Below are 27,019 nucleotides of genomic sequence, written 5' to 3'. Positions count from 1 at the left end.
GCTCAAGTGATCCTCCTGCCTCAGCCTTCAGAGTAGCTGAGATTGTAGGCTTGCACCACAACACCCAGCTACTTTTTCTCTTTTCTCGCTTTTGGTTAGGCTGATCTTGAACACCTGACCTCAAGCAGTCCTTCCACCTTGGCCAGCCAGAGTGCTAGGATTACAGGCAGGAACCACCATGCCTCACTACAAACATGGTTTAGACCCTCCATGATTTCCCATCATTATTCTCTCCCTTTCTTAAGTACAATGCCTGATAATCTATGGGCAAAATAGAATAACTTGCTTATTTTACTTTACATATGCTTACAAGCATATGCTTACTAGCCATTGGCATGTCTTTTTTGTGAACTCGCTGTTCTTATTCTTAGCCCATTTTTTTCTTGTAGAGTTTTATATTTTTATATGAAAGTATTTATTATTTTACAGATATAATCTTTATTCTTGACCTTAGATGAGAATTTCTTAAATTGGACATGGAGTCAGTAACTATAAAAGAAAAGATTAATAAATTGGACTTCATTAAAATTAAGAACTTTTTTAATTTAAAAAAAAAAGACATCTAATTGGGCATGGCGGCTCATGCCTATAATCCTAGTCCCCTAACCAGACTGAGCAAAAGCAAGACCCAGTCTCTAAAAATAGGCCAATGTGGGAGGTGCCTGTAGTCCCAGCTACTTAGACAAGAGGATCTCTGAGTCCAAGAGTTTGAGGTTGCAGTGAGCTATAAAGGGCAACAAAGTGAGACTCTGTCTCAAAAAAAGCCGGGGGGGGGGGGGAGGCATCTTTTAGAGATGGTAGCTATCATACATTCCATACAGTACTGATACCCACAGTATATGAAGCACTTCTAAGGATACTAATCCTTTTTCTGTCACAGACAGGCTATAATTGTTTTTTCCCTGTTTTCTGTCTTCTAACCCTGTTTTATTCATTTTGTTTATGTCAAATCGAAGTTTTAAAATACTTAAAGCAGTTCTTTTTATTTATGATTTCTGCATGTTACATATTCAGTATAAATTTATGTAAATAACTCTTTCTTGTTTTCTTCTGCCACTTTTATTCTATTTGTATTTTATTCCATTTCAATCTCTGATTTTGAAGGGGAAATTATTATGGTTAAAAAATACTTTTTTTGTTCACTTTTTCTCTTCCTAAAATCACCATAAAGATGTTTTAAAATGTGGTTTTATTATTATTCAGGTATGGTCAGGCTAGCAGGTCAGGAGACAAAAGACCTCTAAAAGGGTAGTTTGTTACAGTCCTCAGAGGAGGGTTCAGGTTTGTGGGGGAGGGAGGGCAGAAGGTATGAGGGCCAGGGCTTTTGTTGTGGCTTCCGTGGGAAAGGCAGGGTAAGCAGATTAAGGATTGGCTGGTCTGAATAATTTCAAGAGACTCTGGGGTGGAGGTCTGTCTCTAGATGTCAGGCCCTGGGTCGATAGGGCAGAGGACCATTATCTCCTAGGGTAGGAGAGCCTATAGTGGAGGTGGTTCTGAGTTTGGGCTCTAGATTGGTTAGTTTGCATATGAAAAGCATGCTCCTATCCAGGGTCTGTGGCTCCTTCCTGCCTATAATCCTAGCATTTGGGGAGGCCAGGGCAGGTGGATTGTTGGAGCTCAGGAATTGGAGACCAGCCTGAGCAAGAGTGAGATATCTATCTCTACTAAAAATAGAAAAACCTAGCCTGCTACTGTGTCAGGTGCTTAAGTGCCTATAGTCCCAGCTACTCAGGAGGCTGAGGCAAGAGATCACTTCAGCCTAGGAGTTTGAGGTTGCTGTGAGCTGGGATGCTGCAGCACTGTAGCCTGGACAAAAGAGAAAGACTGTCTCCCCCCCCAAAAAAAAGGAGAAGAAGAAGAAGAAAGAAAAGTAAAGACTGCTCCTAGGTGAGGGATTTGCTCTCTCCTAGAATTGGCTAACCCTGAGAGTAGCAGTCTCTTCCTAGTCAGTGATGCCCCAGATGCCAGAGCAACAGGAATACAGAAAATAAGTTAATACAGAAGGGGCTGCTATTATTCCAGTTTTCAGTATTGGAAACAGATCCGTTATGCAGCTACCCTGAGGTCATGTACTTAATAGCATAGGAAGCCAGAATTTAAATTTCAGTTTGTCTTTTCCAGCATTCAGGTACTTTCCAAAGTAATTTACTACTTATAAACATAGGTATGAGGAATATTAATTAAAGCCTTGAGTTATTAAAACAATTGTATTTACAGAAAATATCCAATGTATTTTTGAAGGTTTTTCATTAAAATGGTATCAAGTTATTAGCAGTTACGGTACCATTGGTCGCATTAGACAAGAGCACTGCTATCTATGTGTAATCTCAGCCTCATGAATTTTGGCCTGTGATGTCTTCCTTAGCTAAGCCCTTTGTTCTTAGTGACCCTATTTAAACAAAGAGGATTCAGTGCCAGATAAATGAAATCTAACCTACATAAATTTCACAGTTCTCTATCAGAAAACTCAGCAGTATTTTCATGCAATGATTTATTAATTAAAGAATGAATAGTGTTTTTAGATTCATCATGAGTAAGAAAAGACTAGTAAACTTAAATCTACCCTTTTCTTCCTTCAAGAAATACTTATTTAGCACTTTTTCTGTAGCCATCAGTGTTCTAGGGACTTGGAGTGTACAGTGAACAAATGGGCAAAGCAGCTTGTCTTTTGTAGAGCTTTTGAGAAGGGGGAGACAGGTAATAAATACTGAGCAGGCTAAGAGATTTAGGTTTGCAAGTGGAGCAAGTGGCATTATTAAAGAAAGTGGTCACTGAGTAGGGTGCCGGCCCCATATGCCCGAGGTGATGGGTTCAAACCCAACCCCAGCCAAAAATTGCAAAAAGAAAAAGAAAGTGGTCAGTATAGACCTGAGTTTTTTGTGGGTTTTTTTTGTTTGTTTGTTTTTGTTTTTATTTTTTGAGACAGTCTCACTCTGTTGCCCTGGGTAGAGTGCCGAGGTGCCATAACTCATAGCAACTTCAAATTCTTGGGGTCAAGAAGTCCTCCTGCCTGAGCATCTTGAATAGCTGGGACTACAGAAGCCCCACCACAACTTCGAGCTAATTTTTCTTATTTTTAGTAGAGGCAGAGTCTTACTCTTGCTTAGGCTGGTCCCTGAAGTCATGAGCTCAAGGGATGCTCCCAGAGTGGTAGGAGTGTAGGCATGAGCCACTCCCACCCCCCACCCCCTCGGCCCACACCTCATTTAGAAGGTAGGATTTAAGCAGAAACTTGAAGGGAATTATTGGCTATCTGAAAGAAGAGTATTTGAGACCCAGGGAACATGGTAGGTGGCCCTGCTGTGATGAATAATAGAGGAGAGGCTACAGGGCAGGGGTAGAATGAATGAGAGGGGGCTACAGGGAAACCCAGGAGGAAACAAATGACAGAGGGCCGAGGGCCTTGGAGAATATTAGAAGGACGTGGCTTTCACTGGAGTCAAGTGGGAGCAGAGAAACTAGGAGGAGGTAGGAGGGAGCACGTGTGGACACAGCCCCACTAGGTTGGGGCTGTTGCAGCATCCCTGCTGGGAAAAGGCAGTAACAGTGAAGGTAGTAAGAAGTCGGTAGATCTAATTCATGGAAACTACTCATCACAATGTTTTTATTAAAAAAATATTGAGTAAAGACATTTTATTCTTTCCTAGACAAAATTCTCTGTTTTAAAAAGTGAGAGGAAAAGCATGTATTTAAAGAGTACCTAAAATGTGCTTGAAAAGCTAAATATTCTTGTCTGTTTTCTCTTTCGTATTTCTTAAGAAAATGTTATAGATGACCATCTTAGTCTTCCTTCAAAACAAAGTATAAGACTAGGGGTTACAATAATTTTGTTTAAAAATTGGTTTCTTAATATATTGTCTCTATTTGCACAAGCTTTGCCGCAGGAAATCTACAGAGAATTGTCCAAAGGTAAAATACATAATTGCCATGACATTCTCATGATCTATTTTGTGATATTTATAGTGAATATATATATATAATAAAAATCTACTTCACAAGATGGGAAAATACAGGAATTGCTTGGTGTGTTTAAACAATATCATAATTACTGTGAAAGAAAAGAGATAAATGGAAACATCAGAATAATCTAACTCTAATGACCCTTTTAATCTGTAAACACTTTTTTAAATCAAATAGAGTAGGTGATTACCTATATGGTTTGATTTTTAAGAGCTAACATTTAAAGGCTTTTTCTTCTTCCTACTAATAGATACTATGCTATAACCAGCATACCTTTTTTAAAAAAAAAAAACCTTTTTTAAAAAAAAAAATAATTTCTTCTAGGTGATGAGTTTGTTTCTATTAAAATGCATACAGCCATATGAAGGGATAACAGAGAAGCTGTTTTCATTCAATAATGCCTTATGGTAAATTTATCAAAATTGCTGATAGGCTCTGTAGGCTCTGTAGAAATCAAACAGGGATTAAAAAAGTAGAAATCGAAGTAGCTTGAGGGCATGGCACCTTTCAGTGGTGTTCTGAAAACAACAATAGAGAAGTTAAAAAATAAAATTAATATATCACAGTTTGGGAAAGTTTGAATATACAAAAAGTACAAAAGAAAATTGTTAGGTAGAATTGTTCATGTTTTTCACTTTACTACTAAAAGTATTGCTAAAATTTTTAAATGTTTAAAAGCAGTTTTTAACATGAGTCTTCCTGACCTCTTATATAATAAGCAAGCTGGTTTGATAATACCAATTGTTTGCTTTTGTAGTTGTCGCTTTCGGATACATCATCCAGTTTATTTTATTCTTCTTCTTATCTGACAAACTTTTGGTGTATTCAGCAATCTTCAGGCAGAACTAAATTAAAAGTTAACTATTCTCAAAATAAGCTTCTTATTTCCTTCCTTAGAATGAACTGGCAAATACACGTGCAAAATTCCACGTACTTTTTCTTTTCTTTGTGTCTGCAATGTTCTTCATCAGCGTCCTCTCACTCTTCAGCTACCACTGCTGGTTAGTTGGAAAAAATAGAACAACAATAGGTAAGTAGATTAAAATGAATTATAAATATTTAGGAAAGAAAACACAAATGAATGTGAAATCTAAAGAAGGGCAAGAATAATATGATAGAATAATAGAAAAAAATCTGTTTTAAAATTAACTGTGACTCGATGAGAACAGTGGGTATATAATAAATATATAGATTGTTCATTTTGAAGAAGGTTGAAGAGAGCTTGACCTTTATGTTTTTAATAATGCATTACATATAAAAGTAGGAATTGGCTATATTTTATAAATCTTAATAAATCTGTTTTATGCATTTATACAGTGTCTTTTCAGAAACCCATCTATGGTATTATATGAAAGGAGAGAAGCTTAGCACTCCACTTGATAAGAGCCCTTGGGCCTGACAACACACACTTGCCTAAGGCATTGCCACCTACTGGTAGCATCTAACCATCATTTGTGATGTAAGACAGCAGAGGAGGGTATATGTATATAAGCTGAGGAGGACATATGGCTGGGGGGAATGAAGAGGGGTTGATTAGGGAGAAGAAGTAAGTTCTGGCTGGGCATAGTGGCTTATGATTGTAATCCCAGCACTTTGGCAAGCCAAGGCAGGAAGATCGCTTGAGGTCAGTAGTTTGAGAATAGCTTGAGCAACCCAGTAAGACCCTGTCTCCCCGCAAAATGCAAAAATTAGTCAGACATGATGGTGCATACTTATAGACCCACTGCACGGGAGACTGAGATGAGAGGATCTCTTGAGCCCATGAGTTTGAGGTTATGGTGAGCTATGATGATGCCATCACACTCTTTTCAGGGCAACACAGGGAGACCTTGTCTCAAGAAAAAAAAAGAAAGAATTTCTATATTCAGTAGCATGGTAGGGTAGGTATAGTTAGCAATAATGTATTGTACATGTTATAGTTGCTAGAAGAGAGGACTTGAAATGTTCTTACCACAAAGAAATGATAAATACTCAAAATGATGAATACCCCAACTTGATCATTATACATTTTATGCGTGTAACAAATACATGTGCCCCATAAATATGTAAAATATTACATATCAATAAAATAAAATGTAAAAAACAAACTACCATAGGAAGAGTCAACATTAACAAAAAGCAAAGAAAGTAGATTTAAGGAAGGTCGTTCTCAGAGAGCAAAAAAGTTTTATAATCCTTCTAATCACATCTTATCTTTTATTACAACATAAAACATAATGTATTTCATGTACTTTGCCGACACACACACAGTTAGGCATTTGACTGGCATATGTCCCATGATTGAGACTCAGACATAGCACATTTCAGGCAGCACCTGTGGCTCAAGGAGTAGGGTGCCATCTCCATATACCGGAGGTGGCAGGTTCAAACCCGGCCCTGGCCAAAAACTGCAAAAAAAAAAAAAAAAAAGAAAGAAATAGCGTATTTCACATGTTTCATTATTTCCATCTTTGTGTCAGTTGTTAGTGAAACTTAGGTATTGTATCATTAGTATCGGCATTCATTTACCTTTACTTTTTTCCTTTGGCTCACTTTAAAAATGAAAGTATTAGAGGGGAAATTCAGTAAGGTATTCAAGTAATTAGACAAATATTTACTAGACACAGATGGTGGCATTGCTCACATTGAGCTGTTGCCATGTGAGAAACATTGCTATGTTATACTTCAGATATTTATATATCTGCTAATGTAGCAAGATACAAAACAGGGGATTGTTAAGTACTTAACTGTTTTATAAGAAAGGACACACATATGTCCCTGTGCAGACAAAATCAAGTTTCTTTATCTCTATGCTCCCAGTGCAGGTTTTTAGCACCTATCACACTGTTATTTTGCTAGACTATAGGTTATTAGGTAAGAATTTCATCTGATTTACCTTTGAATCCAAAATACCTGATACTGTGCCCTGAGAACACAGTGGGAAGATCATAAATAATGAAGTTACAAGAGTTATAATATCTTTTTCCCCCCCAAAAAAGATTGAAAACACCATAGTAGATTTCGAGAAATATTACGTAATTATTTTGACATAGGTTAATGAAATGATAAATGTGTTTTCTTTCTCCAGTAGGTTTCAGAAGTTTGGGCGGCGCCTGTGGCTCAACGTGTAGGGCGCCGGTCCCATATGCCGGAGGTGGCGGGTTCAAGCCCAGCCCCGGCCAAAAAAAAAAAAAAAAAGGTTTCAGAAGTTTATGTGTTAATTGCTACAAATATATTCTTTTTTTTGAGTCTCACTTTTTTGCCCCCAATAGAGTGCAGTGGTGCTATAGCTCATAGTAATTTCAAACTCCTGGGCTCATGCAATCCTCTTGCCTCAGCCTCCTGAGTAGCTGGAACTCCAGGCGCCCGCCATAACGCCCAACTATTTTTTGTTGTAGTTGTCATTGTTGTTTAGCTGGCTGAGGCTGGATTCAAACCCAGCAACTTTTCGTGTAGGTGGCTGGCACTATAACCACTGTGCTACGGGCCCCAAGCCTATATTCTTTATTTTAAATTATATTTATAGTTTTTACATTAAAGATACAAACAAGAAAATTCGTACTTTTCACCATAATCTTCAAGTAGATCAATTTATGTATGTGTGAATATATATATATGTTTAACAGAATCATTCCGTGCACCCACATTTGCATATGGACCTGATGGAAATGGTTTCTCTCTTGGATGCAGTAAAAATTGGAGACAAGTCTTTGGTGATGAAAAGAAATATTGGCTACTTCCAGTATTTTCAAGGTAATTTATAAAATGCAGATCTCAGGGATTATGGAATCTATTGTAATCTCTGATTCTCTGGTTAAATGATTTAGGGAATACGCAATAGATAATGATGTTCTTGTGGGCTTTGAGAATGAAAATACAGAATATTGTGATCATTTATACAGTATTTTTTCCTATTTTTTTATTAGATAGAGAAAAGCTTAATAATAATGTTCCTTAGTGTTTATCCTACTTTGAGTTTGTTAAGCTTCTTGAATCTGTGAATTCATAGTTTTCATCAGATTCAAATCATTTTTATCAGTTACATCTTCATTTGTTTTTATGTCTATTCCCGCTTTTCCCATCCCCTCCTCTCACCAGCTATTTTGGTACCCTTGGATATACCTATGTTAAATTGCCTGATAATGACCCACATTTCATTGTTATTCTGTCCTCCTCCCTCCTCCCTGTCTTTCTTTTCTTTGCTATATTTTGGTTAATTTATACTGCTGTGTCTATAGGTTCACTGAGTTCTTCTTCTGCAATGTCTAATCTCCTGGTAAGCCCATCCAGTGAATTTATTTCAGATGTTGTATTTTCCAGATCCTTTTTTATATCTTACAATGAAAAATATCTCTTTTCATTATATCTATTTTTTTTTTTTTTTTTTTGAGACAGAGTCTCACTTTGTAGAGTCTTGGTCGAGTACCGTGGTGTCATAGCTGACAGCAACTTCAAACTCTTGGGCTCAAGGGATCTTCTTGCCTCAGCCTCCTGAGTAACTGGGACTATAGGCACCTGCCACAATGCCCAGCTATTTTTAGAGATAAGGTGTCACTCTGGCTCACGCTGGTCTCAAACCCTTGAGCTCAGGTAGTCCACCTATCTCAGCCTCCCTGAGTGTCAAGGTTATAGGCATGAGCCTGAGCCCTGCCTGAAATTGCCAATTTTCTGATTGTTTTCTATTGACTTATTTTTTTTAGCTATGTGGATCACATTTTCTATTACTTTTCATGTGTAGTTCATTATTAATTGAATGGTGAACATTTTAAATGTTTTGCTGAGTATCTAGATTTTATTGTCTCCCTTTAAAAAATGTTGAATTTTGTTTTGGCAGGCAGTTAAGTTATATTTCAGCTTAGGTTTTTTTTGTTGTTGTTGTTGGTTTGTTTTTTGAGACAGAGTCTCAAGCTGTCACCCTGGGTAGAGTCTCAAGCCGTCGCCCTGGTGTCACAGCTCACAGCAACCTCTAACTCTTGGGCTTAAGTGATTCTCTTGCCTCAGCCTTCCAAGTAGCTGGGACTACAGGTGCTCGCCACAACGCCCGCCTATGTCGTTGTTGTCATTGTTGTTTTAGCTGGCCCGGGCCAGGTTTGAACCTGCCAGCATGGGTGTAAATGGCCAGCACCCTGCCCACTGAGCTACAGGTGTCAGCTTAGGTTTTTTGAGGCTGTGTTTTAAGCTTTATTAGGTTGGATATGAAGTAGCATTTTCTCTAGACCTAGTTTACCTTTATAGTAAAAGTGGAGTCTCTACCAAATCCATATATAAAGTGAGAGCTCTCCACTTTGGCTGGTCAGATTTTTCAGTGTCTCCCAGTGCTGTGAGACCTCTGTGAATTGTTTTCTCTATGCTTTCCAGTTGTTCTTTACCTGGATTCACATGTGCAGCTTGGTTTATTTATTTTTTTTTTTTCAAGACAGAGTCTCACTTTGTCCCCCTTGGCAAAGTGCTGTGGCATCATAGCTCACAGCAACCTCAAACTCTTTTATTTGTTTTATTTTATTTTTCTGAGGCAGAGTCTCACTATGTGGCCTTGTGTAGACTGCTATGGCATCACAGCTCACAGCAACCTCAAACTCTTGGGCTTTAAGTGATCCCCTTGCCTCAGCCTCCCAAGTAGCTGGGACTACAGGTGCCCACCACAACACCCAGCTATTTTTTGGTTGCATTTGTCATTGTTGTTTGGCAGGCCCAGGCTGGATTCGAGCTTGCCAGCTGTAGTATATGTGGCTGGCATAGCCGCTGAGCCACAGGCGCCAAGCCAGCAACCTCAAATTCTTGGGCTGGGACAAGCGATTTTCTTGCCTCAGCCTCCCAAGTAGTTGGGACCCAGGCATCTGCCCCAACACCTAGCTATTTTTAGAGACAAGGTCTTCCTCTGCCTCAGGCTGGTCTTGAAGCTGTCAACTCAGGTAGTCCACTCACATCAACCTCCCAGAGTGCTAGGATTACAGACCTGAGCCACCACGCCCATCCTATCACAGCTTAATATTTATCAAAAGACTTAAGTATAGGTGGTGCCCATAGCTCAGTGGGTAGGGTGCCAACCACATACACCAAGGCTGGTGGGTTCAAACCCACCCCGGGCCAGCTAAACAACAATGACAACTGCAACAAAAAAAAAAAGAAAAATAAATCCAGGCGCTGTGGCGGATGCCTGTAGTCCCAGCTACTTGGGAGGCTGAGGCAAGAGAATTGCTTTAAGCCCAAGAGTTTGAGGTTGCTGTGAGCTATGATGCCACAGCACTATACTGAGGGTGACATAATGAGACTGTCTTAAAAAAAAAAAAAAAAAGACTTAAGTATAGTACGGCACAGATTTCTGTAGCCATTTCCTTGCATATCTTGCTCTCTCTCAACTCTGTTCTGTAGATTCAAGCCACCTCAGCTTCTCAAAACTTGCGGCTCTGACACTTTAATTCAGTGAAACTGCCTTGCTCTGTTCAGTTTTCCCTCCTGGTGAAAGGTCCTCGCAGGAAGCTTGTGCTATTTTGAGAACAGTTATTTTATACTATTGAGTTTCTGACTATTTACAATGGCATGTCAAGTGCACCAGTTATTCTATCATGGCTTGAAAGTCCATGTTCCAAGCAGTTTTTACGTGTTTAGAATATGAAAGTGAGGCATAACTGTACTTGTTAAAAACTATAAGCTTCTTGAAGGCAAAGATTTTCTTCTCTTTTGTTCACAGCTATATCCCTGGTTCTTAAAAATAGTACTCAAAACCTCAGACACTTAGTAAATATTGATGAATGTTGTTGAATGAGTAAATATGTGAAATTTACATCTTGAATTTCAGTTTGAGCCTGAATTATGTCATAAATGATTATGAAAAGCAGGTCAGTTACCCACATATTTGAATACTTACGTTTTAGGTGCTATACTAAGCATAATAATCTTAATAGGCGTGGAAAACATTATTTCTAAATGTATTTAAATTATTTTTTTAAAAGGCTTATGTCTTCAACATTAGAAATGACAAGTTAAAGTAACTTCTTTAAACCATGCCTTTGAAAAACTGGTATTAAATTTCACCAATTTAATTTAATACAATTCAAATTATTTCTGATATTTTTCATTATGCAGCTTGGGTGATGGTTGCAGTTTTCCAACCCGCCTTGTTGGATTGGACCCAGACCAAGTTTCTGTTGCAAACCAAAATGAGTATGCCAGAAGGTATGCTGCTGCTTGTCATTAAGCTTTTTTGTGTTGATTGTAAAGCAAACTGAATATGTGTGTTATGTATACATATCTTATGGATAAATGCAGTAGTAATTTAGTAAGAGAGTATAATAAAGAAAGGGAAATTCTATTCAAATTTTTTTTTAACTGAGGGTGTCATACAAGCTAGAACACTTGATAGTAGATAATGCTTGCTTGTTAATAGTTAAACCAGGAGAATCACATAAAATTGGAAATATCTAAGTAGGAAACATCTAAGATACACTTTCAAGATTTTCCAGCCTGAGCAAGAGTGAGACAAAAATTGCTGGGCTTTGAGGTAAGCACCTGCAGTCCCAGCTACTCAGGAGGCTGAGGCAAGAGTTGCAGGTTGCTGTGGGCTGTAACGCCATGGCACTCAACTCCAGAGCAACTGAGTAATACTCTGTCTCAAAAAGATTTGATTATATTGGCTTATTTATGTTATATTTTTTTAAAAAGAAATTAGTCATCATACTAGTCACTAATTCATCTTGATAAACGAATTTTAACTGCAGTGTCAAAATACCATAATCTGCTGTGTATAATGCACTGCCATGAGTAATGTGCATCCATATTTTTAGTCTAACCTTCCAGGAAAATGACCCTTGAGAAAGTGCCCAGGTTTCAGCCAGGAGAGATGTATCTGGGGAGGGCTAACAATCCCTTGGTAAACATGCAAGCCACAGCCCCCTCCTGTAGCCTGTGAAGGTTGCCCTTTTCCTCTCCTGGTTGCCCTTCCCTCCCCACTGCTGTTGACTGAGATGGCCACACATGTGGCTGACAGGGTGGGACCCCAGGCCTTGGCTCTTGCCCTGCACGTCCATGGCCCACCTTGCCATGGCCTGCCACTGCTCTCTCCCCTGATCGTGGCTCTCAGCAGAGGCCACTCCAGCCTGCTCCTATCAGATCTTCTGGAACTAGAACCCCATATGCCATGTGGACCCAGGAGGGTAGGGCAAGGTGGTCCCCAGGGAAGCCCTGGGCTCTACTCTTCCCCCACCCTGACAGACTGGCCCTGTCATGATCAGTGCTACTTATATATAATGTGCATCCTTATTTTTCCCTCAAAAATTTGGGCAAAAATGTGTGCATTATACATGGCAAGACATGATAGTGAAAATTCATAAATACAAATGTTTTTTGATTAATTCTTCTTAAAGGAAATTTTCTCATAATAATTCCATGGCAAGTAAACTGTTTCTTAAATTCATTTGAATAGTTCATTTTAAATTAAATTTTAAAGAAGCTAGAGATACTTCCAGCAAAGTTAATTGTAGGAGAAGCGGGATTGTAAGTTCCAAGCTAGCATTTTAATAATGGAAGAATACAGGCCTAAGAACCTAGAGCTTAAGGCCTTAGAGCTTCGAGGTCTAACATGTTATGGTTCTGAACAAGTCGCTTAAACTATAAGACTCGGTTTCTACCTCTTTAAAAGAAAGATGATTCCTTCCTCCCAAGGTAATTATGAGGGTTGAGAAAATTTATACAAAGTGGCTAGGACAGTGTCTGACCCATAACAGGGACCCAACAAATACTAGTTCTCTTTTCCTCTTTCTTTCCTTCCTCTATTCCCTCCCTCCCTGGATCTCTTAACTAGAAAAATAAGTCTACGCTAAATCACTGAATCATTTTTTCCCCTTAGATCTAAACTGCAGAGGTAAAAAGCAGAAAACTTGGGAAATGACAGGTAATTTTTTTGTACTGGCCACAGACATAGATCCTCGCCTGTCCTTGTAATACCTTACAGCTTTTGATTAACATATGTTAAAAACATTTCAGACTGGCCTCTGGAGCTTTTTTTCTTTTACCTAATTGTTTTTATTGGCAGTGTTAGAATATCAATTCTTGGGTCTAGAGAGCCATTTAACAGGGGGGTTGTGGGCACATTTTTCTTTTGAAGTAGAGTTTTTTCAGAGTTCTGAGATCTCATGAGTTGCCCTCACATCGCTAGGAGGAGTACTAATTTTCTACTTATTAATTTATTAAGCATCCTTAATGGAGCATTAAACTATTTTCTAAATTATTTGCTTTTCTTTTTAGTATTGGCTCAAATCAACCTTTTCCTATCAAACCACTTAGTGAATCAAAAAACCGCTTGTTGGACAGTGAATCTCAGTGGCTGGAGAATGGAGCTGAAGAAGGCATTGGCAGATCAGGTAATAGTTCTCACCTGAAAACACTCCTTTGTCTGGTTCAGATGAAAGTCATCAGATGTAATAAATTTGGAAAAATCAAAATACTATGATATCTTAAATTTTGAAAATATGAGAAATAAAATACTTATGAGGTTTTCATGTTTAGTGGTAGCTTTTATGAGGAATTAGAGAGAGTTGGGAGAGCATAGTGGTTGATGTTTGTGTTTTATTCTGCTTATCTAGATTCTTTTTTTTGAACCCTGCTATATATTGTGAGTTGTGGATGCACTATAGAATAGTCGATAAAACTGAAGTGGGATTTTTAATGAGACATGGGTTTACATATGGTCTAGCCAGTTACCTAGCATTATAGCCTAAAACATAGGTGGTTCCTATTGATAATAGTAATAACATTGTCATTGTCTTCTTGCCTTGTTAAAAAATAGTTCGGGACGGGCGGCACCTGTGGCTCAGTGAGTAGGGTGCCCACCCCATATTCCAAGGACGGCAGGTTTGAACCTGGCCCCAGCCAAACTGCAACAAAAAATAACGGGGCATGTGGCGGGTGCCTATAGTCCCTCCCAGCTGAGGGAGGCTGAGGCAGGAGAATTACCTGAGCCCAAGAGCTGGAGGTTGTGGTGAGCTGTGACACTATGGCACTCTACCTAGGGCAACAAAGTGAGACTCTGTCTCAAAAAAAAAAAAAAAGTTGTTTGGGACATTCAGATAAATTTGTACTAACCCTAGGAAGTATCCTAAAAGCTTGCTGTTAAAATTTCTGGTTTGTTGTTGTTGTTGCTTTCTTGACTTTTAGCAGCACTTAAAGCATTCTCTTAAATTGCTGTCCTTAGGATCTTCATTAGGATCATTATACCCCTTGTATAAAATCAAGGGAAAACCCAGGAGTTTGAGGCCAGCCTCAGCAACATAGTGAAACTTCATCTCTTAAAAAGAAAGATATGGCTCAGGACCTGTGGCTCAAGCGGCTAAGGCACCAGCCACATACACCAGAGCTGGTGGGTTTGAATTCAGCCCAGGCCCAAACAACAATGATGGCTGCAACCAAAAAGTGGCCGGGCGTTGTGGCGGGCACCTGTAGTCCCAGCTACGTGGGAGGCAGAGGCAGGAGAGTCACTTGAGCCCAGGAGTTGAGGTTACTGTGAGCTGTGATGTCACGGCACTCTACCCAGAGCGACAGCTCGAGGCTTTGTCTCAAAATAAATAAATAAATAAAAAGAAAGATAAAGGGAAAAGTCCTTTTTGTGTATTTCTTTATTTTTTTCCCTTTTTTGACACTGGATCTCACTCTAATGCCCAGGCTAGAGTGCAATGACCTAATCATAACTTACTACAACCTCAGACTTCTGGGCTCAAGAGCCTAAGCCTCCCAAAGTGCTAGCATTACAGGTATGAGCCACCATGCCTGGCCCATTTTGTGTTACGTCTTTTTTTTTTAAAGAATCTCACTTTGTCACCCTTGTTACAGTGCTGTGGTGTGATAGCTCACAGCAACCTCAAACTTTTGGGCTCAAGTGAACCTCTTGCCTCAGCCTCCCAAGTAGCTCAGACTATAGGCACTGCCACAACACCCAGCTATTTTTAGAGATGAAGTTTCTCTCTTGCTCAGCCTCCCATACTATTAGGATTACAGGTGTGAGCTATCTCACCCAGCCTTTGTGTTATGTCTTAATTATTGCTGTTTAACATCTTTAAAGCCTATGAATATTTCCACAAGAATAGCATAAAACAAAAATTTTGTTTCTTAATGCACTTTACTTACTCCTAGGTTTTATAGGAAGACAAGTGGTTGGCACTGTAAGCCTATTTAGTGCTCAAATAACAGTTGTTTTTTACTGTAATCAATTTGCCATTTAGCCAGCAACTTTATTACTTCTTTTGGTCATGTCATATATAATTATGTGCTTACAGGGACAAATAACCATGTTACAGTGGCAATAGAAAATTGAGTACCACTTGTTCATAACTAACCATTTGAATAAGAGCAAGGTAAGACAGTATAAAGGTAATTTTCTTGAACAAATACAGTTTCCATATTTCATAATCTCAAAACAACTTGTATTTCAATTTTTTTCACTCTTCAATTATATGAGCAAATTTAGGCAGTATAAGAGAGAATGGAAGATAGCATGTGCCAAAATCTCATTTTTCTTACCACTTTTAGCATGGACTTAGTAAATATATATTGGTAAATTAATGAAGAAACCAATAAAAATGATTTCAGACTGGCATGTGGACAGCTAAACTAACCTTTTCAATAAATAGTACCTTATTAGTTCAAGAAAAAGGTGACTTTTGCTCCAGAGAAGAGTAACTAAAATTAAAGGCTGAGGAAGACACCACACCTAAGAGGTTCATTGATGGTTTTGTGGTTTGTGAAGGATACAGCCAGAGCACTGCTGTGTAATAAATGACCATGTGGCAGGAGCTCATTTTTCCAAAAGGTTCTCATCTGGAGTGTCAACTTAGGGGAGCATCTGCCTCCTCGCCTGCAGATTTGTCATGAACAATCAAGCCCTTGCAAAGGACCTAATGCCTGTGTCCAGGGTTACAACCAGAGTCTAACACCCAGTTCAGAGTCAGGGCACAGGAACTGGGAGTGGGGGTCACATCGGGCGGAATGAGCTACAGCCTGAAGAGCTTTAGAACCGGCATGTGGGGATTACGGGCCAGGTTTGTGCCACCAGGAGCTAGAACTGTGTACCTAGACAGGTCCTCAGTCTACATTTCTTCTGAATGTAGGCAGAATAATGGCTAATAATGGTTGTGTTTGTTGGTAATCCTCAGCTCCAGTTCCCTTAACGTTGCTGTGAGAACTTTTCCTACATCCTGCACCAGTCTTAGAATAGCTATAGGTAGATAAAATATCTTCTCAAATGGTATCTATGTATTCTATATTGCTTCAGGGGAAGAAAGTCAGGATATCCCCTCATTTACTGCTAGTAATAATCTTTATTATTATAATAGTATTAAAAAATTCATTTCTTGTCTTATTAATATTAGCAACTTTATAGTCTATTATGTCACTTCCAAGAAAGACAGTCAACAGCATCCTTTCTGATTCCTCCAATCATGTTTCAACTTGTTCAGCTTATTGGTGTTGGGAGGGCTTTATTTGTTTCTATTTACATGGAGTTTACATTTCTTGATCTTTGGGTATCTCAAAACTTATATAATGACCCATATACCTTAGTCCACAGAAACATTTAATAAATAAATATATTCAGAAATAAAAAAATTGTTTTTACCAATAATTCATTCGTTTCTGTTTTTACAGGTATATAAAAACATAATATTGACTGACATTTTCGATTTCACTTGCAAGAAAATAATCAATGGATCGAAATGATTGAATTATAACAGAAGATATATTTTTTAAAAAAGGAAGCCTTTGTATAGTTTGCTGAATTCACAGAAGCACTACTCCAGAGCAGAACGATGCCTTAATCTTAAATGTCCATTTGTACAACATTGATTTACACCTATAAAGTAACTTAATTTTACTCTGGAAATAATACTTACCTGTTATGAGATGCTATAATATGAATTATCATCACATATTAACACAGCATATGTATTTTTTTCGATACCTGAGTTACATTATTAGAATTGTTTCTTAGTATCCATCTAAATTTTCACTCCAAAAACACAAGGTAAAAGCTTGTCTTAAGTAAAGTACATCTAGGGCAAATGGTGGCTGAAAGTGAATAATATCCAGATTATTGTTGCTTGTACTATATAAGGAAAAGAAAATAACCACTTTTTAAAATCGGGTATTTGCTAATTTATAATTACTATTTGATACTTTTCAACATTTATAATAAAGTTTTTTTTATTGTTGGCTATAAAATAACACTCAGAAGGATTCAGATATCAAAATATAATCATTGAGAATGTAGAATGCATTGTTATAATTCGTTGAAGGCTTAATTATAAGCTTTAATACAACCATGTAGTATATAGTGTATGCCCAAGGCTTAAAGGACATATGGCAGTCTAAGAAATAGTTTGACTTCTTTCTGCTTTTTAATAACATTTTTGTTAATCTTTCAAGGGTATATACATACGGGCAGGGAAACACAGTTACATGGGCTGTAGAAATATTGGACACAGTAGGAAGTGCTGGGAGTGCCTAGAAGAAAAGCAAAGGGAATAGAGAGGTAGGATATTGCATAAGCAGTTAAAAAATATTTTGAGGCTCAGGGCCTGTGGCTCAGTGGTTAGGGTGCCAACCACATACACCAGGGCTGGTGGGTTTAGCCTGGGCCTGCTAAACAACAATAAAAAAAAATAGCCAGGCATCGTGGCAGGCACCTGTAGTCCCAGCTACTCCAGAGGCTGAGGCAAAAGAATCACTTAAGCCCAAGAGTTTGAGGTTGCTACGAGCTGTGATGCCACAGCACTCTACCAAGGGCAACATATACTGTGGCTCAAAAAATATATATTTTGAGTCCTAAAGGTATTAGAATAAAACATGTTGAGTTAGCTTTCAAATTTCATTTGTTGATGACTAAAAATTACATTGAAACTTTTTACAGTAATCTATAGCAGCTTAAGCAGTGACTGAAAATACAGTTCATGGCTCGGCACTTGTGGCTGAAGCGGTTAAGGCGCCAGCCACATACATCTGAGCTGGTGGGTTCGAATCCAGCCTGGGCCCGCCAAATAACAATGACGGCTGCAACCAAAAAGAATAGCCGGGTGTTGTGACGGGCGCCTGTAGTCCCAGCTACTTGGGAGGCAGAGGCAGGAGAATCACTTGAGCCCAGGAGTTGGAGGTTGCTGTGAGCTGTGATGTCACAGCTGTGATGTCATGGCACTATAGCCAGAGACAACTTAACGCTCTGTCTCACAAAAAAAAAAAGAAAGAAAAGAAAATACAGTTCAAACTAAGCAAAAAACTATTTAATAGAACATGGCTCTCAGGAAGAAATGCTAACCTGAGTAGTCATTTTAAATTCCCCAGTCTCTGAAAAGCAGAAGGTTCTGTTTTTCAATGCATTACATTAAATCTGACTTCATATGTAGTAACAGCAACTCCTTTCTGACAAGACTCATTTCTCCTTTTTTTAAAAATTTTTTTATTTCTCCTTTTTCCTTTTAAAATCTAACCTACTTGACAAATTCTGCATTAATTTAAAGAAAAGAACAGTAGCCTATAAATAGTGTAGAAATGTTACTCTTCATTTATACTGTTTAATTAAACACACGCAGACACACAAACACACTGGAATGGTTAATTGCTTCCAGTAGGTAGGCAGAGCTAAATTCTTACCAGCATTTAGGTTACAGTCTCCTTATATGTAAAATGGGATTGCATTGGAGGGATGTTAAGAATAAGTTGGACTTGATGACTTCTAACATTTTGTGATGCCCAATTTTGCAAAATGACCCTACTTTTCATTCACCCAACAATTTTTTTAGAGTATTTTCTATAGTACTTTCTATAGTCCAGACAATATACTAGGGATAACCTCTGTCATTTCCTTATGTAACAAATTTCATAGTTGCTATTGTGGGTTTATAATTTGTAAGATTTGTCTAATTTCCACTGGCTATCCTAATGCTGGATTTTAAAAGGAAGAAACTTTTTTCCCCTTTGAAATAAACTTTTTCCCCTTTGAAAACATAGTTTGGAGGCAGCACCTGTGGCTCAGTGGGTAGGGCACTGGCCTGCCCCAGCCAAACTGCAACAAAAAAATAGCCGGGCGTTATGGCAGGCGCCTATAGTCCCAGCTACTTGGGAGGCTGAGGCAAGAGAATCGCCTAAGCCCAGGAGTTGGAGTTTGCTGTGAGCTGTGACACCACGGCATTCTACTAAAGGCGATAAAGTGAAATAAAAGTAAAAAAAGAAAACATAGTCTGGAATACTATAGTGTGGATTCTTTTGCCTTCATTTCAATTTATCTTAATCTTGATTCTGTGAAACTAGAATGAAAGTTAAGAGATATCAATTACCAACCAAAAACATAACTTCACTTTGACAGTTTGTGTATTATAAGGAAATACTAACTGTTTAAACATACTACTTTCAGAAATATTCTCCTGGTACTTTTTGTGATTATTTCTACATTTTGATCAAAAGATTTGCATGTGCTGGCTACCAACTGAAGAAACAGTTTTCCTGTTCAGGCACTCTTGTGGTATTGAAATCTTTCTCAATTCTTTTAATCTCTGTTATTTAACCTCTTTAATAGCATAGTAAACACCTTTTCAGAAATTTTCAGTTAAAGCTTTTTAATTAGTTATCTTTGATTTCATTTATGGCCAATATTTTATTAATTCTAATTATTATTTAGCTGAATTCATACATGTTACTGACCATTCAGCAAGGGCCTACATGTGGTATGTGTACCTGCCGGGAAGGCTGCCTCTTTGGTATTTCAACTGGTATTATTGCTATCAACTATTTGGGGAGAAAAGGTCAAAATGAAAATGAAACTATCTTTAGTCCTTCAAACAGTTGAATATTTATGGAAACACTTAAGGAGAATAAAGTTGAATTTCAGGTCTTGCCATTGCCATTAAAAACAAATTAGATAGGAGACCTGGTTTACCGAGGTATAAATTTACTTGAATATTCACTACCTAAGACTATGCCAAACCAAAGAGCAGCTACAGTCTATTAGCTATTAAAAATGAACATGTTTACAAAGTTTAGTTTCATCTTTACATAGGATGATATTTTAAAAACTTTTTACATACTTGGTAGTATGATCCAGTGTGTCATAAGTGAGTTTAACCGTCAGGTTTGTTTAAGTCAAATATGTAATGTTTACGTGAATTTTATTTCTATTAGAAAGCAGATTTTTGACTATGTTTACAGGATTGTTCAAAGATTATCAGACGTGAGATCTCCATTCAGTTGTCTTTAAGGCAAATGTATATCAAGGGCTTAGGGTTTGGTTCTGCATATTTTGGGCATTGAATAGATAGTAACTTACATGTAAGTTTTGCTCACAAAATTTTGCTAGGGACTAGCACTGCTACCAATGGAAATTATTTTTAGCTATTCTGTTATTAAGAAATTAATCATATTTTTACATTTCAGCCAAATAAAGACCATGTCTAATGTTAGATACATATAATATGTAAATCTGAAATTCATATGTTTCATATGAACTAAACTGTATTTTCCAATTTAACTTAAAAATGTAATGTAGATTCAGAAAGGTTTGTATTTTTCTAATGACTTCATTCTATATTGTTAGGTTGCATATTTGGATGGAATTGTATTTGTTAATTAAAGAGTATTAATAGATATGAAAGTTGTTAGTCCAGTTTTTGTTATATTTGTACATGATTGCAGATGAGTCTATGCCTATTTAAAAGAAAAGATGGACACTTTTAAAATGATCTTTAATACACTTTTATATAAACATATTTGAAGTACAGTTTACTTTGGTTGTCTTTACTTAACGAGTACCGGGGCCTTGTTATTTGTTCTTATTTGTATCATCCTAAAACATGACTTAATGTTGACTCTTTGCTTTGTCTTTTGGATGGCCTAACCTACGTTAACATGTGTGCAGAACATTTTAAAACTTTTTTTTCAAAAATCATAATGAATTACTTAATAAATAAATATAAAGTCTCATATTTGAAGTTTTTTGTTATATAAAGTATTTACCAAATGAAAGAATGCCTATTTTATCAATTTGAAGACTTGGTAAAATAGAGAAAGAGATTTGTTAGTAATTTGGGAAACCAACTCTAAGGTAGTTATTATTTCAATACAACAAAAATTGTAGTTTGAGTTTATTCAAAATCTTTAGTATTTAACTTACCTTTTACTGAACATAATTTAATTTCAGAAGGCACTTTAGTGTCTGAGTTCCTTTAAAATCCCTGTAAGTTGTTGAACTGTGGTTATTAAAATCCTCAGTGATAGATTTTATCTTGCGTAAAATTCTCTTATGGCATCTATTCCAGTTATTTTCCACGGAGGCAAAGTTCCGATAGTAAGGCTGTTGAATAAAACAAATGGCTCTGGGGTTGAACCATGTTTCCCAGTTTTTAGGCTAGGAAATTCTGAAATGGGAACAAAGAGGCCAGTAGACATGAAGAAACTGTCCCCCACCCCCAAATAGTTTTGGGGATGGGAAGAAGGAATAGTTACTAAACTATTGGCCCAGAGGGCTGTTTTCACACCAGAAGAGTATAACAGATGATACTACATAGTCCTAATTTCTTTTTCAAAAAAAAAAAAAAAAAATTTTTTTTTTTTTTTTTTTTTGAGACAATTTCACTTTGTCACTCTTGATAGAGTGCCATGGCCTAATAGCTCACAGCAACCTCAAACTCTTGGGCTCAAGTGATCCTCTTGTCCCAGCCTCCCAAGTGTCTGGGAGTACAGGCACCCACCACAACGTTAGCTATTTTTAGAGACAGGGTCTCGCTCTTGGCTCAGGCTGGTCTCTAACTCCTGAGCTCAGTCAATCTACCCACCAAGGCCTCCCGGAGTGCTAGGATTACAGGTGTGAGCTACTTCGCCTGGCTTCCTAATTTCTCATAGGCTGGCTATTCAAAGCCATTCTGGCAGTAAAGAACAATACTGGCCTATTCTGCTTGTTTTTCTTACTCATATCTCCTAGAATATATAGAGATAGGAACTGACATTTAGTTTTTTTGTGTGTCATAGGTCCTTATGGGTTATTGAACAGACCTGTGACATTGACTTTGCTGTCTTTGACCCCTCCATATCAGTGCCTTCTACCTGCTAGAGAGGATGTAAGTTACATTTCTGTTCCATAATTCTCACGTGCTGTTCTTCACCCAAAGCTGTTTCCTCCCTTCCCGTTCATCACAGAAAGTAATTCTTCCAGGATTTCCAACTCTATCCTACTTCCAATTGGCCTCTAAGCTGGATTAACATCATCTGTGGTCCTAAATCACTAGACTTTTGTCTGTCATTTATTTCATTTCCCCATATATACACTTTCAAGTCAACTTACAAGATTATAAATTTTTGATTGTTTATTTTTGGAGTAGCCACCCACAAAATGAACCCTAACGGTCAGAAATAAGTGTAGCAATGAATTTCATGTCCATTAGATTTTCCCCGTGGTTTTGCCTAACTTCTCAAACAAAGTGGACACCAGAACCTACAGTTATCCTAAATTTGGGAAAGATCAAACTCAGACATTTTGGTGATGTCTGTAACAGTGTAGTTTCTGTGGAGAGCAGTTGGAAATATCTATCAAGTATTAAGAGGCCCATTTTTTTAATGCATCAATTCATTAAATTCATATATATTTTCTAGGAAATACATAGATACACACACACATATATATATATATTTCTTTTTTTTTTTTTTTTTTTTTGTGTTTGGAGATAGAGTCTCAAGCTGTCGCCCTGGGTAGAGTGCTGTGGTGTCATAGCTCACAGCAACCTTAAATTTGGGCTCAAGCGATCCTCTTGCCTCAGTTTTTTTTTTATTTTTATTAGAGACAGGTCTTGCTTTTTGCTCAGGCTGGTCTCAAACTCGTGAGCTCAAGCAATCCAACAGCCTCGGCCTCCCAGAGTGCTACGATTACAGGCATGAGCCACCTCACCCAGCTGGAAATAAATATTTAAATATAAAATTTTAGGGATTTTATGTCTGCATTGTGAGCAGTATATATAATGACATTCATTGCAGTACTGTTTGAAGCAGCAAAAGACTAGAAACAGCATAGATGTCCCGCCTCCATTTATGTGACATGCAGTGGAATATCTGAAAGGATACACAGTGACTATTCATGAGGTTGCCTCCAGAAAGGACCATTCAAAGTCAGTAATGCGTTCTGTTTCACCATATGCCTTTTTATTCTATTTTATTTTCTTGTGGATATGTTTTTAGAAAGAAAACTGGTGCCTTAGAAATTCTGTATCAGTGGTGAGAAAATAGGATGTAAGATGCTAGAGCACTATGCTATCTATTTGGGAAAAAAATAAAGCTACCTCTTAAATCAAAACACATTCCAGATGGCACATAAAAACTGAATATAGGGGCTCTGCACCTTTACCTCAGCGGCTAGGGTGCCAGCCCCATACACCTAAGCTGTTGGTGGGTCTGAATCCAGCCCAGGCCTGCCAAACAACAATGACAACAACAAAAATAGCCGGGTGTTGTGGCAGGCACCTGTTGTCACAGTTAACTTGGGAGGATGAGGCAAGAGAATCACTTAAGCCCAGGAGTTTGAGGTTGCTGTGATCTGTGACACCACAGCACTCTACCCAGGGCCACAGCTTGAGACTCTGTCTCAAAAAAAACAACAGGGTGGCGCCTGTGGCTCAGTGAGTAGGGTACCAGTCCCATATACTGAGGGTGGCAGGTTCAAACCCAGCCCTGGCCAAACTGCAACAAAAAAATAGCTGGGCATTGTGGTGGGTGCCTGTAGTCCCAGCTACTCAGGAGGCCGAAGCAAGAGAATCACCTAAGCCCAAGAGCTGGAGGTTGCTGCAAGCTATAACGCCATGGCGTCTACAGAGAGTGACAAAGTGAGACTCTGTCTCTAAAAAAAAAGAAAAACAAAAAAAACTAAATATAGGCCATGCATGGTGGCTCATGCCTGTAATCCTAGCACTCTGGAAGGCGAAGGCAGGAGGATCCCTTGAGCTCAGGAGTTCAAGACCAACCTGAGCAAGGGTGAGACCCCGGTCTCTACTAAAAATAGAAAAAACTAACCGGGCATGGTGGTAGGTGCTTACAGTACCAGTTGCTTAAGGAGGCTGAGGCAAGAGGATCGCTTGAGCCCAGGAGTTTGAGGTTGCTGTGAGCTGTGATAATGCCACAGCACTCTGGCCTAGGGAACAGAGTGAGACTCTGTCTCAGAAAACCCCAAAAAACTGAACACACAAAGGTACTGCAGGCTCAGCACCTGGGGCTCAAGTAGCTAAGTTGCCAGCCACATACACCTGAGCTGGTGGGTTCAAATCCAGCCCGGGCCCTCCAAACAACGATGGCTGCAACCAAAAAATAGCTGGGCATTATGGTGGGTGCCTGTAGTCCCAGCTACTCCGGAGGCTGAGGCAAGAGATCGCTTAAGTCCAGGAGTTGGAGGTTGCTGTGAGTTGTAATGCAACAGCACTGTACCCAGGGCAATAGCTTGAGGCTCTGTCTCAAAAGAAAAAAAAAAACCCAGAAGGTACTGCAAGAAAATATGCACAAAAAATTTCATAGTGGGATAAGAAAGGTGTTTCAAAGCAGGGATAATACTAGTTCATAAAACCCTTGATACATGAAAATTTAAGAAAAAAACTAGCACTAGGCCAAGGCAGGTGAATTGCCTGAGCTCACAAGTTCAAGACCAGCCTGAGCGAAAAGCAAGATCCCGTCTCTACTAAAAATGGAAAAACTGAGGCAAGAGGATCACTTAAGCCCAAGAGTTGGAGGTTGCTGTGAGCCAATGTAAAACAAACAGTAAGATTGTTTTTGTCTAGGATAGTTGCTAAGGATAGTGGCAACAGAGCATATTTTAGAGGTATAAAATATCTTAATTTTTCCAGAGCAAGCAGTTCAGCACAATGTGTGTCAGTTTTCATAGTTTGTAACCAGTGTACTAGCAACTCACTCTAAGAAATGTATGCAGAGATCAGCACATAAGGCTAGTTATTTGAGAGACTTTTTAAAAAGCAATGAATAGGGCAGCGCCTGTGGCTCAGTGAGTAGGGCGCGGCCCCACATACCGAGGGTAATGGGTTTGAACCCAGCCCTGGCCAAACGGCAACAAACAATAGCTGAGCACTGTGGGGGACACCTGTAGTCCCAGCTACTCTGGAGGCTGAGGCAAGAGAATCGCTGAAGCCCAGGAGTTGGAGGTTGCTGTGAGGTGTGACGCCACGGCACTCTATGAAGGGTAACAAAGTAAGACTCCATCTCAAAAAAAATAAAATAAAAAGCAATAAATAAGGAAAACCTGTCATGGTTTTCCAATGTTAACCTGCCAATAAATAAGGAATGCCTGTTAATAGGGAAGTGGCTAGATTATGTTGCTATATTCCAGAGACTACAATGAAACCATTTAAAGTTAGTTTTGTGTGACTATGTTCATAAACACTGAAGTACTCCATGTGAAGGAAAGATCTTGGAAGATGTTAAGTGAAAATACCAAATTTTGGAAGTCTGTGTACTGTTTATAGTATGATCTCACAGCTTTTCAATGCCTGTATCAGGTATGTGTTTTCAAACTCAGTCTACTCCAGATGATGGGTGAGTGGTGGGAATAAGCAGTAGCTACTTCTGCCTTCCCAGTTATGGTGCCCATGGGACACAGACATATGGGATGGATGGAGATCCTGAGACCTGTAAGCTGAAATGACAAGAAGGTGTCTGCACGGCCAGTGAGAACCCAAGACTATATTGGGCCTCTGGGTGTTCCTGGTTCAGGGAGTGAGAAATACTGGCTATGATTTACCTCATTTGGCCACTGGAAGTCACAACTCTCTGTTTGGAAGATTTATCAACATGAGCTTTTCCCTCCTTATAAAATAAACTTGGAAGTCTTTGTTTGCAACATATGGCGCTTACAGATATGGAGAAGTTGTCTATGTATGTTGAAGTAAAATGAGAAAAATTACTTGCTTTATAATCTTTCATTAAAATTCACTGGGAAGGGCAGCACCTGTGGGTAGGCTCAAAGGGATAGGATGCTGGCCCCATATGCCAGAGGTGGCGGGTTCAAACCCAGCCCCAGCCAAAGACTGAAAAAAAATTAAAAGAAATTCACTGGTAAATGCAGTTTTTACAGCATTTCTTAGCTTGATGCCCATCAATGTCACAGAAGGAAGGGAGAGCAGGAGTATGTGAGGGAGGAGAAGGGTTCATGGCAGAATGTGCATGTTAGAACTGTTGTTCCATCAATGTGTTATTCAGCACCCTGTCTATATACTGATTAAGCTTAGGTTCTTCATTAAAATATCTGTCTAGCTTTTCTACATTTTTGGAAGTACTCTCTAATGTGAAGTAGTATTAGATGTGAAGTAGTGTTAAATTTTCAATATACAGGCAGTCCTCAGGTTATGAATGAAATAGGTTCTATAGGTTTGTTCTTGAATTTGTATATAGATTGGAACAGGTACATATACCTGTTACCTGTAATAGCCTCCATTTATAAGTGCAAGTTATATATAAGTTAGATGTTTGTAACTCGGGGACTGCCTGTTGTTGTCCCTTGGTATCCACAGGGGATTGTTTCCAAGATGCTGCTCAGATACCAAAATCCTGTGTATTCAAGTCCCTGATAAAAAAATAAAAGGGTATAGTATTTGCATATAACCAGCTTGGCGCCTGTGGCTCAAGCAGCTAAGGCGCCAGCCACATACACCTGAGCTGGCGGGTTCAAATCCAACCCAGGCCCGCCAAACAACAATGATGGCTGCAACCAAAAAATAGCCGGCCATTGTGGCAGGCACCTGTAGGCCCAGCTACTTGGGAGATGGAGGCAGGAGAATCGCTTGAGCCCAGGAGTTGGAGGTTGCCGTGAGCTGTGATGCCATGGCACTCTACCCAGGGCGATAGCTTGAGGCTCTGTCTCAAAAAAAAAAAAAAAAGAAATAGTGCACATAACCTATGCATATTCTCCTGTAACTTTAAATCATCTCTGGATTACTTATAATGCCTATTACACTGTAAATGTTCATAAATAGTTGTTACACTGTGTTTTTATTTGTATTTTTTACTGTCATTATGTTGCATTGTTTTTATCCCCAATTTTTTTTAGACACTTTGCCTGAGGATTCCT

General features: G+C 38.6%; 1 protein-coding gene and 1 pseudogene across 8 annotated transcripts in view; both read left to right on the top strand.

The window, feature by feature from the left end:
• ZDHHC20 (zinc finger DHHC-type palmitoyltransferase 20) overlaps positions 1-26,609 on the top strand; it is an 85,976-nt gene extending 59,367 nt beyond the window's left edge. Inside the window, exons 8-14 of one of the 8 annotated variants that reach the window (XM_053563693.1) lie at positions 3,874-3,909; positions 4,858-4,990; positions 7,566-7,692; positions 11,026-11,115; positions 13,183-13,298; positions 21,937-22,025; positions 25,452-26,609. In XM_053563693.1, coding sequence (XP_053419668.1) covers positions 3,874-3,909; positions 4,858-4,990; positions 7,566-7,692; positions 11,026-11,115; positions 13,183-13,298; positions 21,937-22,025; positions 25,452-25,505 — 645 coding nt within the window. In that variant the 3' untranslated portion in view covers positions 25,506-26,609. Of the gene's footprint in view, positions 1-3,873; positions 3,910-4,857; positions 4,991-7,565; positions 7,693-11,025; positions 11,116-12,784; positions 12,830-13,182; positions 13,301-15,206; positions 15,285-16,572; positions 20,891-21,936; positions 22,026-25,451 lie in introns of those variants that run through there. The other 7 variants (XM_053563695.1, XM_053563694.1, XM_053563696.1 and 4 more) reach the window with 7 other exon arrangements.
• LOC128567124 (uncharacterized) lies at positions 5,302-5,416 on the top strand (annotated as a pseudogene).
• Positions 26,610-27,019: the final 410 nt, after the last annotated feature.

Source organism: Nycticebus coucang, chromosome 15 (assembly GCF_027406575.1).
Source record: "Nycticebus coucang isolate mNycCou1 chromosome 15, mNycCou1.pri, whole genome shotgun sequence".
Taxonomy (NCBI): Eukaryota; Metazoa; Chordata; class Mammalia; order Primates; family Lorisidae; genus Nycticebus; species Nycticebus coucang.
The sequence above is the reverse complement of the archived record's forward strand: the minus strand, read 5'-3'. Positions and strand labels throughout refer to the sequence as shown.